The sequence below is a fragment of the Sinocyclocheilus anshuiensis genome, unplaced genomic scaffold, assembly GCF_001515605.1.
Source record: "Sinocyclocheilus anshuiensis isolate Anshui unplaced genomic scaffold, SAMN03320099.WGS_v1.1 scaffold1910, whole genome shotgun sequence".
NCBI classification, from domain to species: Eukaryota; Metazoa; Chordata; class Actinopteri; order Cypriniformes; family Cyprinidae; genus Sinocyclocheilus; species Sinocyclocheilus anshuiensis.
Genome location: NW_015546013.1, coordinates 315,067 through 328,909, shown reverse-complemented (window position 1 = coordinate 328,909; position 13,843 = coordinate 315,067). Strand labels below are relative to the sequence as shown.

At 38.2% G+C, this 13,843-nt stretch overlaps 1 protein-coding gene and 1 pseudogene across 3 annotated transcripts in view; one reads left to right on the top strand and one right to left on the bottom strand.

Annotated features, from left to right (window-relative positions):
• per2 (period circadian clock 2) overlaps positions 1 to 7,590 on the top strand; it is a 39,062-nt gene extending 31,472 nt beyond the window's left edge. For 2 of the 3 annotated variants that reach the window (XM_016499507.1, XM_016499506.1), the window contains 5 exons: positions 1,762 to 2,609; positions 3,617 to 3,794; positions 4,982 to 5,189; positions 5,509 to 5,659; positions 6,300 to 7,590. In XM_016499507.1, the coding sequence (XP_016354993.1) occupies positions 1,762 to 2,609; positions 3,617 to 3,794; positions 4,982 to 5,189; positions 5,509 to 5,659; positions 6,300 to 6,464 (1,550 nt within the window). In that variant the 3' untranslated portion in view covers positions 6,465 to 7,590. The remainder of the gene's footprint in view (positions 1 to 1,761; positions 2,610 to 3,616; positions 3,795 to 4,981; positions 5,190 to 5,508; positions 5,660 to 6,299) is intronic. The other variant, XM_016499509.1, reaches the window with a different exon arrangement.
• A 2,736-nt stretch (positions 7,591 to 10,326) lies between these two features.
• On the bottom strand, positions 10,327 to 11,658 carry LOC107698470 (transcription cofactor HES-6-like; annotated as a pseudogene).
• Positions 11,659 to 13,843: the final 2,185 nt, after the last annotated feature.

The following is a 13,843-nucleotide window of genomic DNA, read 5'->3' as shown; positions in this document are numbered from 1 at the left end:
AAAAATTTTACATTTAACAGTGTTATATCCAGTAACAGTTGATATGCATCGTCCAATATGGAGAAATAATAAAATGCTACTTTTGCAGCTCACTAGGTTTTGGATACATATCTAACTTATCTGTATTAGAGCTGTATGTGTTTTGTCTTTTCCTTGGTAAAAAAAACAACTTTTTTGTTTTAGTCATATCCTCAACAAGACACATCTCTCCAAAGCAAGAATTCTCTTCCAAACTTCAAAGTTAGTAAAATCTTCCCATGACATAGGGACAAAAAATTGATTGCGAAGCCATTTGATTGAGTTGATGAGTAAAATAAAGGTGCAAATCACCCTGGCAGGGCTTCAGGAAAGTATGCATCTTTCTAGCATTTTCCCCTGATTCCCATCCCAACATGCATGAGATAAACTTGAGAAGGCCTGGATGCAGCCCGTAAACAAGTGCTGGTCGTGTCACCTGAGTTTTGGGAAAACACGTTGCTCATTGTAGTTAAACGTCTTGTGTTGTTCTTTGCAGAGATCATCGAGGATGTCCCCAGTGCTGAAGGCACTGAAGGTCAGGGTCTCACTGTTCCTCCGGCTGCAGTCTCGCCACACAATCAGGAGCGAGAGGCTTACAAGAAGCTGGGCCTGACCAAGCAGGTTCTGGCTGCGCACACACAGAAGGAAGAGCATGCATTCCTCAGCCGCTTCAGAGAGCTGCGAGGTGTGCACGCTTTCAAAGCCGACTGCTCCCTCTATCTGGAGAGAAGAAAAGGACAAGTCGCATCGGAGGGTAAGGAAAGATTTGAGTCAAAAGCTGCACAGCACTGTGTTCTTTTACACGTGAGCAGCTCATGATCCTGTGTTTTCAGTGTCTTTGAGCGACTCGGTTCACAGTAAATGCTGTTCCACACAAATACATCTCTGCAAATGTGCTCTGAGTTTATAATGTGTCGTTTATAACATGCTTTTGGGAATGCAATGTGCGCCTACCATCATCCAAAACATGTTGTGAAAAATACCTGATCATTTAATAAAAACAATATCAATATAATCTGATCATTTAAAAATAAAAAAATTAAGACAAGCCATAAATATTAGTATTGCAATTTTATAGTTATTCTGAATTTTTATATTATTTTTCTTACAAAAATAAGGGGCAGTCGTGGCCTAATGGTTTGAGAGTCGGGCTTGTAACCCAAAGGTCACGGGTTCGAGTCTCAGGTCCGGCAGGGATTGTAGGTGGGGGGAGTGAATGTCCAGCGCTCTCTTTCATCTTCAATACTACGACTGAGGTGAGACCCTTGAGCAAGGCACCGAACCCCCAACTGCTCCCCGAGGGCGGCAGCAAAAATGGCTGCCCACTGCTCCGGGTGTGTGTGTGTGTGTGTGTGTGTGTGTGTTTGTTCACTACTCACTGCTGTGTGTGTGCACGTGGATGGGTGAAATGCAGAGCACAAATTTAGAGTATGGGACACCATACATGGCCATTCTATATATAATAATAATAATAAACCTCATAATAATTAATATTATTATTACATTATTAGTAAACATAACATTAATTATTATTACTATATTACTTATTCTATTACATTTTATTATTTTACAGTCATATTATATAATAACATATAAAGCTTATTTGTTTATTCCAATCACAATTTGTTTTGTTCTTTGATTGTAAATATAAAAAAAAAATTTCAAAGTAGTTTTTACATGATTTAAGTTGATAATTGTTGATCAGTTGTTGTTGATAAATAGTTGATAAATCTTTCTCTGCAGCTGTTCCCGCTGCTCGTTCCTGTAAGCAGGGTGGTGGCGGCGCACAGGAGACCACCGGGACCCGCCGGGGTCGCAGCAAGAAGACCAAGTCCAAGCGGATCAAGCCAAGCGAGTCTTCTGACAGCACTCCTTCAGGCCGTAGACCTTCACCCAGACCTCAGCTGCAGGGCCTCAACCAGACCTCCTGGTCTCCCTCAGACACATCCCAATCCACCTTCCCCATCGCCTATCCGGCTGTGATGCCCACGTACCCGCTGCAGATGTACCCGGGAGCCGGCGGCATGCAGCCTAGGGTAGATGCTCCGCTCTCAGGCTTTGGGGAGAGTCAGTGCAGCCAGGATCCGCACATCCCCATGCAGCCCATCCAGACACCGTATTCGGCTCCTCTGGTCACGCCCATGGTGGCGCTGGTACTGCCCAACTACATGTTCCCACAGATGGGCGGCGCTCCACGGCAGCCGTTCTACCCCAAGCAAGGAAGTTTCCCCACACAGCCTACCTTTCAACCTCAGCCTAGTTTCACCGCACAGGCGCCATTCCCTCCACAGACTCCATTCCCGCCACAGCCGTTTCCGTTCGCGTGTCCCGAGGAGCCCCCAAAACTGCCGGAGCCCGAGCTGAGGGAGGAGCCTTCACGAAGCCCCACCCCTCAGTCCGGGGGTGGAGGCGGGCCGCCGTCTCCGCCTTTGTTTCAGTCACGCTGCAGTTCGCCTTTGCAGCTGAACCTGCTGCAGTTAGAGGAGACTCAACGCTCTGCTGAGAGGCAAGAGAGCACGGCGCCATCTGTTGTACCACAGGCCAACTGCAGCAGTAGTGTGGAGAAAGCAACTGACAAGGATGTGCCACAGGTTGGAAATCTTATTACAGTGCATTTTTGACCAGTTTTTTTTTTTTTTTTTCATAATTTTCTTACTCTCGCATCTTATACTTTCATTTTGCCTGAATGTATTCAAACAACACAAAACAGAAAAACTAAAATGCAAATCTTTGGTTTGACCAACAGGTGGCAGTTTTTGCTTTTTTTAAAAAGCAAGACGATCCGAATTTAAGCTTTACATCTTGATGCAGTCACATTAGACTTTAAGCATAACAAATTATAACATGATTATTATTGCAAAAGTAATATCTGTATTTAAAAAAAAATTATTATAATAAATAACAATGAATGTGAAAATTATATACCAAACATGCAGCTGAAAAGTTTGTATTCTTTACATTAGGCCTTAAGCATGCAAAATTATTTAGGATCCTCCAACAATATACAATGTCACACTTGCATCTGTATTTAAGATAATAGTAATAAGAAATTCTGAATGAATGAATGAATGATAATAATAATAATAATAAATTGTTATACCATCTTCACTTTTTCATAATGCTACAGACCAAGCTGCTTAAAATTTAGCATTCTTCACTTTAGGTTTTTAAGCATGCAAAGGATTATTTAGGATTCCTTGACAGGATATGATGTTATATGTTTAATAAATAAATAAATAATACATTAAAAGATACTACTTTCACTTTCTCATAATGTTACAAACCATGCAGCTTAAAACTTTATATTCTTTGTATTGAGTCAAGAGGTTATTCTGGACGTTTTGATAATTTACTATATGATTTTTTTATATACAGCTGGTATGCAGGGGATATAAATGAGCAATTAAACAACTATGCAGTTATGTTTATAGATGTGAGAATAGCTGCCACGGGGCTTACATGTGAATTGAAGGCATTTAGATTCAAAGTGATTTAAATGCTTTACTTAACATTGGTTTGGTATTGGAAAATCTGTATTCATTGTTTATATAAAAATAGAATAAAATTTATTTTGTTCTGTATTTTTGTTGTTTTTTAGGATGAAGGGTCACCTGTCGACGGTCAGTATAGCGATGCGTTCTCATCATCTAGTGACCTGCTGGACATTCTCCCAGAGGACTCGCGCTCTGGCACCGGCTCTGCCACCTCGGGCTCCATGGGCTCTGGGTCTAACGGCTGTGAAACGTCTGCTAGAGGCGGGTCTGCCAGCAGAACTGGTGAGTTTAGAAATGTATAAATCTTTATTTTTTTTATAAAAAATTTAAATTATTTCTGATCTGTCCGTTGTAGTGTACACAAGCAGGGCTGTTACTACACATTGCCAATTTATTGAGTCTTGATATCGATTTTGATGCTGACAGTCCTTTATTTAAATCATTAAAGATTCTTATCTTTTTTGATTAATATTTTTATTGACCAAAGACACATTAAATTAAGCATTAAAGTGACAGTAAAAACATGTATGATGTTACAAAGGATTTCTATTTCTAATAAATGCTAGAACATTCGATTCATCAAATAATCCTGTAAAAATGTATCACGGTTTCCACAAAAATATTAAGCAGCACGACTGTTTTCAACATTGATAATAATCAGAAATATTTCTTGAGCAGCAAATCAGCACATTAGAATGAAGGATGATGTGACGCTGAAAACTGGAATAATGAAATTACACTTTAAAAAATGTATACTTTAAAATATATTTAAATAGAAAGTGGTTATTTTAAATTGTAATGATATCTCACAATTTTTACTGTATTTTTTTTATCAAATAAATGCAGCTTCTTTCAAAAACATTAAACGGTCTTACTGACCCCAAACTTTTGAATTGTAGTGTAAATATTTATACATTTGATTAAATCAAGGGCACGGTTACCTTTATTGTATTTCTCATGTAGATTTTCTTTTTTTTTTTCTTTTTTTTTCGGTAGCCAATCTGTAATAATAAACAAAAGCTCAGTTGTGAACGAACATTGTAAGATCTATAAGGCTGCATTCACCATGGGAGGACACAGGTATTTCTATACAAATCTGATTTTATTTGTCCCACCTTTTTATGACGGCCGACTGTGTTAATAATGCCTCGTTAATAAGGGGCTTTCTACCGCAAAAATGCATTTGACTGTCTGGCAGTCAGATCAGTCCTACACATGCAGTAAAAACATGATCATTGTTATATATCCTGACATTGTTTTATGCAACCACACAAAAGCAATCCCAAAAGAGGAAGAACCTCATATTCTAAACCCACAATAAACAACATGTGCCAAAAATGTTTTTCCCACTTCCTCTAAATTCTTGTTTGATTGCTCCAATACAGAATTTCCATTATAAACCTGTGCTGTTAAAAAGGTCCACTTCTCTCATCACTCTTTCTGCTCTTTTTTTTTTTTTTCTTCCTCAGGAAGCAGCAACACAAGCAACAACAGCAGTAACTACTTCGCCAGTGTGGATTCTTCCCAGAAATCCCATAAGGCCACGGGGCAAGGCTCTGGTTCGGGCTCTGGGTCGCTGGATGGGAGTGAGACCCTGATCAAGTATGTACTGCAGGACCCACTGTGGCTGCTCATGGCTAACGTGGACGAAGATGTTTCATACCAGTTACCATCTCGGTGAGTGGGCGGAGACAGGAGAAATAGACCCCCCCACTCCACTACTAGTAAAGCCCGCTTACCAGTAACCAACCCCCCCCTTCCTACCCTTCATCTGTAGAACTGTGTTAATAGAATGATAGAGTCTAGAAGAGGAAGTCTTTTACCTTCCTGTCAGCTTGACCCACAATCGATTTTCAAACTGCTTGAAATACTGGTTAAACAAATTCCTGTATATAGGTTTTAATCTTTTATTGTATTTTGACATGGTTTTCACCATGAAAATAATCATGGATGCTGACTTGACACTAAATTACAAACATCTTTTTCCCTTTTGCAGTGACATTGAGAAGGTTCTAAGGGAGGACAGGGAGAAGCTGCGGCAGATGCAGAAAAGTCAGCCGCGCTTTACAGAAGAGCAGAGGAGAGAGCTGGTGGAGGTGCATCCCTGGATGAGAAGAGGTGGGCTGCCCAAAGCATTCGACGTCAAGGTCTGTTATATACACTGATATATACTGAAGTCAGTTTTTAATGCATTAACGGTGTTCTTATTTTGATGCATGGAAAGTATACACTACAAAAATACAGAAAAAAACGTAATATTGTGAAATATTAATGCAAAACTGAATTTTCAGCATCATTTTTCCAGTCTTCAGTGTCACATGATCCTTCAGAAATAATTCTAATATGCTTGGTGCTCAAGAAATATTTATTATTTTTTATTAATATTTACAGAAACATTATCGGTGTTGAAAACAGTTTAATGTTTAATAAAACTAATATTTTTGTAAGATTTTCAATCAATTTAATGCATCTTTGCTGAATAAAAGTACCGACCCCAAACTTTTAAAAAGTAGTGTAAATATTTGAGTGTGTATGTGTTTGCATTTTATTTTATACATATAATATTAATATTATTTTTTTAATTAATCAGTAGAATTAGAATTAAATGCACAATATGTTCAATTTTTTTAAATAATAACTGCATTGAAAAATATTAAGGTGGTAAAATGTAATCTGAATTTCTTTCCCAGCATTTTCTTAATTGTAGAATACAGGAGGCTACTTCACATTAAAGAAGTAAAATGGCTTTCAAACTCTATGCAGACTAATAAGAGTGTTTATCTGCAGGCGTGTGTTGGCTGTGAAGAGGTCAGTGAAACCCTGACAGAGGAGGATCCACCAGATCTGCACATGGGAGAAACAGAAAGCGGTGATGTCACGGCGCCTCCGGCCAATAGCAGTGAAGACTCTATGCACTCAGAAACACATGGCTTTCTCGAACCTGTCACCTGAACTGAACCCCTCTTTCCACCTGTAAGAATACAGACCTCTTCTGATCGGACAAAGCAGACATTTTAGCATCGAAAGATGCTCCTGCCGCAGCCTCGGACCTTCACGAAGACTCGTTCTGTTGCTCGTCTGTGTGAATGTGTTTGTGTGAATATGTACAGATGTGTAAATACATGAATGAGTGAGAGAATAAATCAGAGTGAATTAATTATTTCCAGACAGTCTAAACTGTCTCTAAAGCCAGACTCTGAGCTGTTCAATGACCATTACTGTTAGATTTTAATATTAAGGAATAATATTTCCTTTTCAGTGTTTCCCTGACAGTTTTTTTTCACTTAATGTGCATATACACATACTAACTTATTTCTTCTTTACAACTTAAAAAAAAAAGAAACTATTTTACTTTTTTTTTTTCTCTTTTGAATAGGCGTATAAGCTCTTGAAACAGTTCTTCTGGTGTTTGATATTTGTGTTATTGGATATGTTTCTGATATCCTTTCAAATTCACAATTTAACACTGAGGACTTGTAGTTTGTGAGCTGATGTATTATTTATTAAACAAGGACAGATGGAACGTGCTCTACATAATTGGCACAAACCAAGATAACTTAGTCGTGTCACTTTGCTTTAGCACTGGCAGCTTATTTGATCAGATAGTGAGTGCGTCGAGTGCATTAGTAGCATTAGGTGAATTTATGTGAAAAGTATTTCAAGCTAAAGAGTTTAGGTGCTGTTGTCTTGTTCAGACTGGCTGTCTGATGGTCTGTTGCGATGTAGTACCTCAGTGTTAAATTTCTCCTCTTTTATAAGCCCTAGATTGAATCTACACAGACAGAAGTTTTGATCTCACCGAGAGTCCCTACCTTAACCTGTGAAAACCTGCTGTACCATAAATCCCCAGCACAAAAACACCTTAGGGACATATGGGCAGAATGAGATTTCAATAGCAGGTTCAAAGATAACACTAATGTGGAGGTCAACTTGGCCTCTTAAGCCTTTAATGTCGAGGAAAAAACTTTTAGCCCACGTTGTGAATAAATGTGCTTGTGTTCTGTCACTTTCGAACTTGTTACTATACGGTGTTCCTTCATGCTGAAGTGAATTTGAATTAAAGTCTATTTTTTAAAAATGTGTGTTTCCTCTTGTTATATTTAAAACACAATGTATAGCATATGTGAGGTTAGATAAATTAAACCGCTTTTTGGTAAATAATTCAGATTAGCATGCCTTATGCATTTTAAAATGTGCATTTCTTCTTACATTTATATACATAAGTTGTTACTTTAAATGTACCACTGCATCTTCCAGCACGTTTTCATGTATTGTGATCATGAAAAATGACATAAAATTGGAATTTAAACTGGAATTAAATAGCCCTGATCAGTTTTTTACATACAAATAGTCACATGAAACAATCAATCTTGGATTTTATTTGAATTTGACAGACCCCTCTGTCTATAAAGCATATTTGCTTTAAATAAAATGTATGTAAATTTATATAAAAATTAGATTTAGCTATATAAACTGCTTTTCACTTGGCAACTCAAAAAAGCAATCCTAATTATTTTATCAAACATTGCAAATAAATGTAAAAAAATATATTTTTTTTATTTAAAACAAAAACAAAGTAAATCAGAGGAATGTAAATTCCTATTCTCAGTATTTTGTTGTTCTGATAATCATTTGAGTACAAGCCAGTCCTGCGCAAATGGACCGTTGGAGCTGAGGGGCCCTTTCTGCGCCATATGTTCAAAGTCAGACGACCGTTACAGCAGTTTTTTATTATTATAATACAGCGCACATCCGACGCACAGCTTCCCTTCATGTGATCAGACTCCACTCGCTGCGCGCCAGACAGGGGTTTGTGCCTCCACACATGAAAGACGCGCTAGTTCCTCTCCTTCACACCTGCGCCAATTTGAGTACAAGGTGTGAATGGTTCCTTCAGGCCTCCTACCAAGACAACAACCGAAAATCCGGCCCCGATCCGATGAAAGCAGAGCTAATACAACCTGTCAACAGTCTGCGAACATTATATGTGGATTTAAAAGAGTTAATACGTATTTAATTTACATCAAACGATGATTTATATTAACTAAGACACTGAGCAGATCTTAAAACTATCCATGTAGACAACTCAACTTTAATCAGACATTGCTACTTTTTCTGTCAGCCGCTATTAGTTGCGGCTTGCAGGCGCAGGCCTAGTACAGTTACCGTCCTGAATTTAAAAATAAACCTCCATAATGGTTTTGTGGTAGGATATGTTTAACCAATGTAATGGAACTAACGTGCTATTTCTTTTTTGTCGACGTGACTGAAAACCGCGCGAATACAGTAAGTTGTGTGTGAGTGAGTGTGTGTGTGTGTGTGAGTGTAATGAGTGTGTGTGTGTGAGTGAGTGAGTGAGTGTGTGTGTGCGTGTGTGTGTGTGTGTGTGTGTGTGTGTGTGACCTCACACAATATGTTACTTTTTGGTGGTTACTGAACCGTTATATGTTACGTGTAGGCTATTACATTACCCTTGTAACTGCTATATTTTAAGCTAGACTTCATCTGAAGTCGTCAACCCCATCCCCTGGAAAAGTCATTTGAATTAACTTCATTTTTCCACGTACATTTCTATAGTAAATATATTTTGTTGTATGATTAGATTGAACAGTTACGGTACGTCAAACGTTACGGAACCCACGTAACGGACGTAAGGTTGCCGGTTTTACGATCTGTCCCTTACCATTACAACCATAGTTTCCGCCAAAATGTCATTATTAAATCTAAACTGCAAACATCTATTTTTGCTTTGCTTATTTTCTATGGCAGATTTGAGCAGTAACACGTATAGTCTACACAGCACCACACGACACCTTACACAGTGCCAGCCATTGTGTCTGCGCTGACGGTTAACCGTGACTGAGGCGTTACGTTTTACACGTCTGGAGGGCCAGAGCACCCAAAGCGGACGTTCACACTTTCCGAAATAATAGAAAAGGTGTGATAAAACAATTTACATACTCTGGTTATTTCATCAAAGCAATTGCAACTGCCTAAAAACGGCATAGCATCTGCTCTTGGTCAATCCCGAGAAAAGCCTCAAATTCGCGTTACCGTAAAAAGAACATGAAACTCTTTACAGTGAGGAAATCAAAACGTTTTATTGAAATCACAATCACATATAACACACATTAAATGTCAGTACATTTTTACAAAATTACTTCATCATAATGATAACATAGGCTAAATCTTATTTTTTTATGTCAGAGATCTATATCTACAGCCACAACATTTAAATATTTACACCCTATAGCCTACAATAATTAGAGATGGGAAAACACTCCCTAGAAATATTATTTATCCTTACAGAGTTGTTTTAACTTAGCTTATACAAAAACAATTAAATAAAAATACGAACTCTTGTGTGAAACTGAACTGAAATGCACATTGTTGCACCAAGAAGCGCTTCTGAGGGGTATCAACGGGTCGACCCTGGAGCACAAAAGCAGTCGTAAGTAGCACGGGGATATTTGTAGCAATAGCCAGAAATAGCTGTATGGGTCAAAACGATCGATTTTTCTTTTATGCCAAAAATCATTAGGATATTAAGCAGGCCTAAAGATCATGTTCCATGAAGATATTTTGTAAATTTCCTACCGAGAATATATCAAAACTTAATTTTTTGATTAGTAATATGCATTGCTAAGAACTTCATTTGGACAACTTTAAAGGCGATTTTCTCAAATTATTATTATTATTATATTTTATTTTTTTGCACCCTCAGATTCCAGATTTTCAAATAGTTGTATCTCAGCCAAATAATGTCCTTATTTATTCCGCTTTGAGATGATGTATACATCTTATCACTGGTTTTGTGGTCCAAGGTCACAAATGACAAAAAAAACGTTGCAGCTGCCCTATTCCTATATATGTAGAACTGTCCATGGTCTGTCAGAAAGGTGCTCCTGGACTATTGCATGTCTATATAGCTCTAAACTAAAATATACTGTTCATGAATCAGCTGGGATCTCCAGAAGCATCTGTCTACCAAGGTCTCCACATGGACTTGGAGAGATGCACGGTTGGCACGCTTGGCGCTTGTTCCCTGGCGTCCACCGAGACTCGGCTGTGCTCCGTGTCCGTGTCATCCAGGTCAGAGCAAAGGTCATCGCTGGAGGTGGTGGAGGGGGCCGGGGACAAGACTGAGGAGCCGCTGCTGACCACGCTCCTGTCTCCGGGCGACAACGCGGCGTACGTCGCCTGGCCAGGCCAAGTGCCACAGTTACTAGAGTCCGACAGGAGATCTGACAGGATGTCCTGAAAGCGATCCTCGTCGTCAGCAGGTCGGCGGCGATGGTCGCGTCGATTCCCGGACAGCTGGACACGAAGGTGTGCACCTCATGCATGCACTGGATGTATCCCGCGGCGAACCGCTCGTTAGCTTCGCGGTCCGCGCTGTCAGCTTCTGCAGAGGAGAAAAGCGGCGTGACGTCACGACCGAAATACACTCGCTGCGACTCGGGGTGTTTTTTAAAGGCAGGCCTGTATGAAACTTGATAACAGCTCTTCTTACCCTTCGCTTTGTTTTGCAGGATACTTTCCACGCGCTTCACGGTCATTTCCAATACCTCGGCGTTCTCCATTTTTACCTGCGCCTAAAATAAATAAATAAATAAACAGCGACGTTAAGACTGTCTTTGCGCTGTATGTTGGTGCTGGATACAGATGCTTGAAGAAGTGCTAAATAAGCTTACATCCGGGTCGGCTAGCAGTAGCCTCAGCTCCTGTAAACTTTCATTGATGCGGGCGCGTCTCTTTTTCTCCACCAGCGGCTTCCTCGTCTGAAGAGGGAGAGAGAATGCGTTTAACTTGTGGAAAGCGTCGATAAACGTTTGCTTGTGGGATTAAAAAGACGCGTTGCGTACCTTTCTGTCTTTTATTCCGAAATAGTCCTCCTCGTGTCTGTTGCTGCGGGACGCGGGGGCCATATTGCTGCAGTATAGAGAGAGAGACCACTGAGAGGACGCCTGAATGGGGGGCAGATGGTCGGCGGGTTCAGTTCGAGACAAAAGTCTGTGCTAACAAGCACTACATATACTGTGCAAAGTGGGCGATTGAAGGGGGACATTTATGAGGGCTGATTTACATGTGAATGGACTGACTGGTAACCAATCAACAGCCTCGCCTTTGTCTGGGCACTGTAAACCAACCCGCCCTGTGAACCTGTAGATGGACCAGAGAACAGTTTAGTGAATAAAATTAAGTTCAACTGCACTGAGTACCTAGATAGATAGATAGATAATGTCATACTGTCCTTGAGTCAATTAGTTCGAATAAGTTATTCAGAGAAAAATCAATATCCTGACATTAACCTTAAAAAATATATATATTACATATGCCTATATATTATATTTTCAACTCAGTTTTCTTCAAATTAAGTCAATTTCCTATTTTTGGTCATAAAAACTGCAATAATCTAACTGCAGGTTTTAACTTGGAACCAATTTATTCATATATTTTTACTTAAAAAATCAACAAACTTAGGTCTTCGAGTTTAGAGGGTTGAAACTTCATGTTATCTTGTAAATTATAGTCAGGATGAAACTCTTCAAAAAGGTACTTAGAGAGATGGAATGGGAAGGGACTTCAAAAAGGATCGAACTAAATCAGAAAAATAAATGGCAAAGACACAATCAGCCAGAGGCTGGTGGTTTTTATGCATTACACAATAAAATAATATTTTACCCCAATATGACAATTACAGAAATTTATTATTTATTTTTGAACAGAACAAAAGTGCGAAATCTACTGGAATTGAGTTCACGTGCACCGCATCATTTCCATCAGTTTACCAGTGTGCAGTTTATCAGTTTATGTGGGACATCATCACAGTGCTTTATTATGAGGCCATCTATGAAGGTACATATGAATGTAATGCAAAGCATATGAAAAGGTGCTGATATTTAACATTCATATAAGCCTACTGAAAAATAAACTACACATTTAAGTCAGTCATAAAGGCTGCTACGTCAGATAGCGAATCGCATTATTTTAGTGAATAAAAGAAAGCAAATTAGTCACGTGCTTTATTACATTTAATGAATATATGTAATATTTTATATTAGGCCTACATTTCATATAGGCCTATTGGTTGTCTTATATATATTTTTTTTTTCCTATTTCATTTTTTAAGTAAAAAAAAGTAAAGTCTCGTTTAAATTAATCTTTTAAATCGACAAATCCTCAGTGCGATGATAAAACATGAAATTCAAAATTATTTTCTGTTTCATAACCTGAAAATACTTGATTATACTTCATTTGCGCTGTTTGTAGATTATAATTTATAGATTATAACCTACATCAGAACCATAAAAAGCATTCATCAGTGTCAAGTTATTTATTGACTTCCGGCAGTCTGATGCAAATCAGAATGCGTAGTAGAGCAGGAGCACCGTAAACGGCTAAAATAGAACCGGAAGGCACATCCATTTGTGGGAACAATTCCACAATAAAAGTCCAAGACGGGACCAGGAGGAGATGAATGGCTGATTTAGAAAAATCCCGTGGGATCATTTTTTTTTTTGTAATTGTTCCAAGTATTACTTTAATAAAAAAATTATTTTAAATCTGTGTAAGTAATTAAATTGTATTGTTAATGTACGATCACATTCATGGCGAGATAATCTTTTGATATATCGTTCAAGGGTATTGATTTGACAAATGAAGATTAACTATGGTTTTATTATAGTAAAAGTGTAGTAACCATGTTTTTTGGCACATTGATTACCATTTGTATAACCACAGTTTTACTACAAGTACCATGGTTAAACTATGGTTAGTGTAGCAAGATCGTGGTTAATTTGTGGTAACCATGGTTTAACTATAGCCATGTTTTTCTTTTTTAATCTTAAGAGGACACAGGATAAATATAGAGATGCTGTTTCACTGCTTTAGGATGAACAGAACTTAGTAAATTAACCAAGGTTTTTTTTTTTTTATTTTTTTTTTAGTAAAACCATGGTTCATTTTGGCACATTATGACTTCTCACTATCATTGTCATGCAAAATATTTTTAGATTAGATGTATATCTTAACTATGCACCAATAATGTAATTAAAACATTACTACATCAATGTGTAATAATGTAAAACATTATAAGGTTTTTCTTTAGAATTTAAAGCAAAATAGACGTGTGAGCTGTAGTAAAATTCTGTATATTAAAAAAAAAATGCAAAATGTGATCTCAGGTAAAATCTAATGGGAATGGATGTAGAATGAAAATCTTAAAAGAATTAATGGATGGATGGATAATGCTTATGCAGGGACATTCAATATGTGTTTTAAAATATCAAACTGATTTCCCCCCCCAATTATTATTATGTATGACTGCA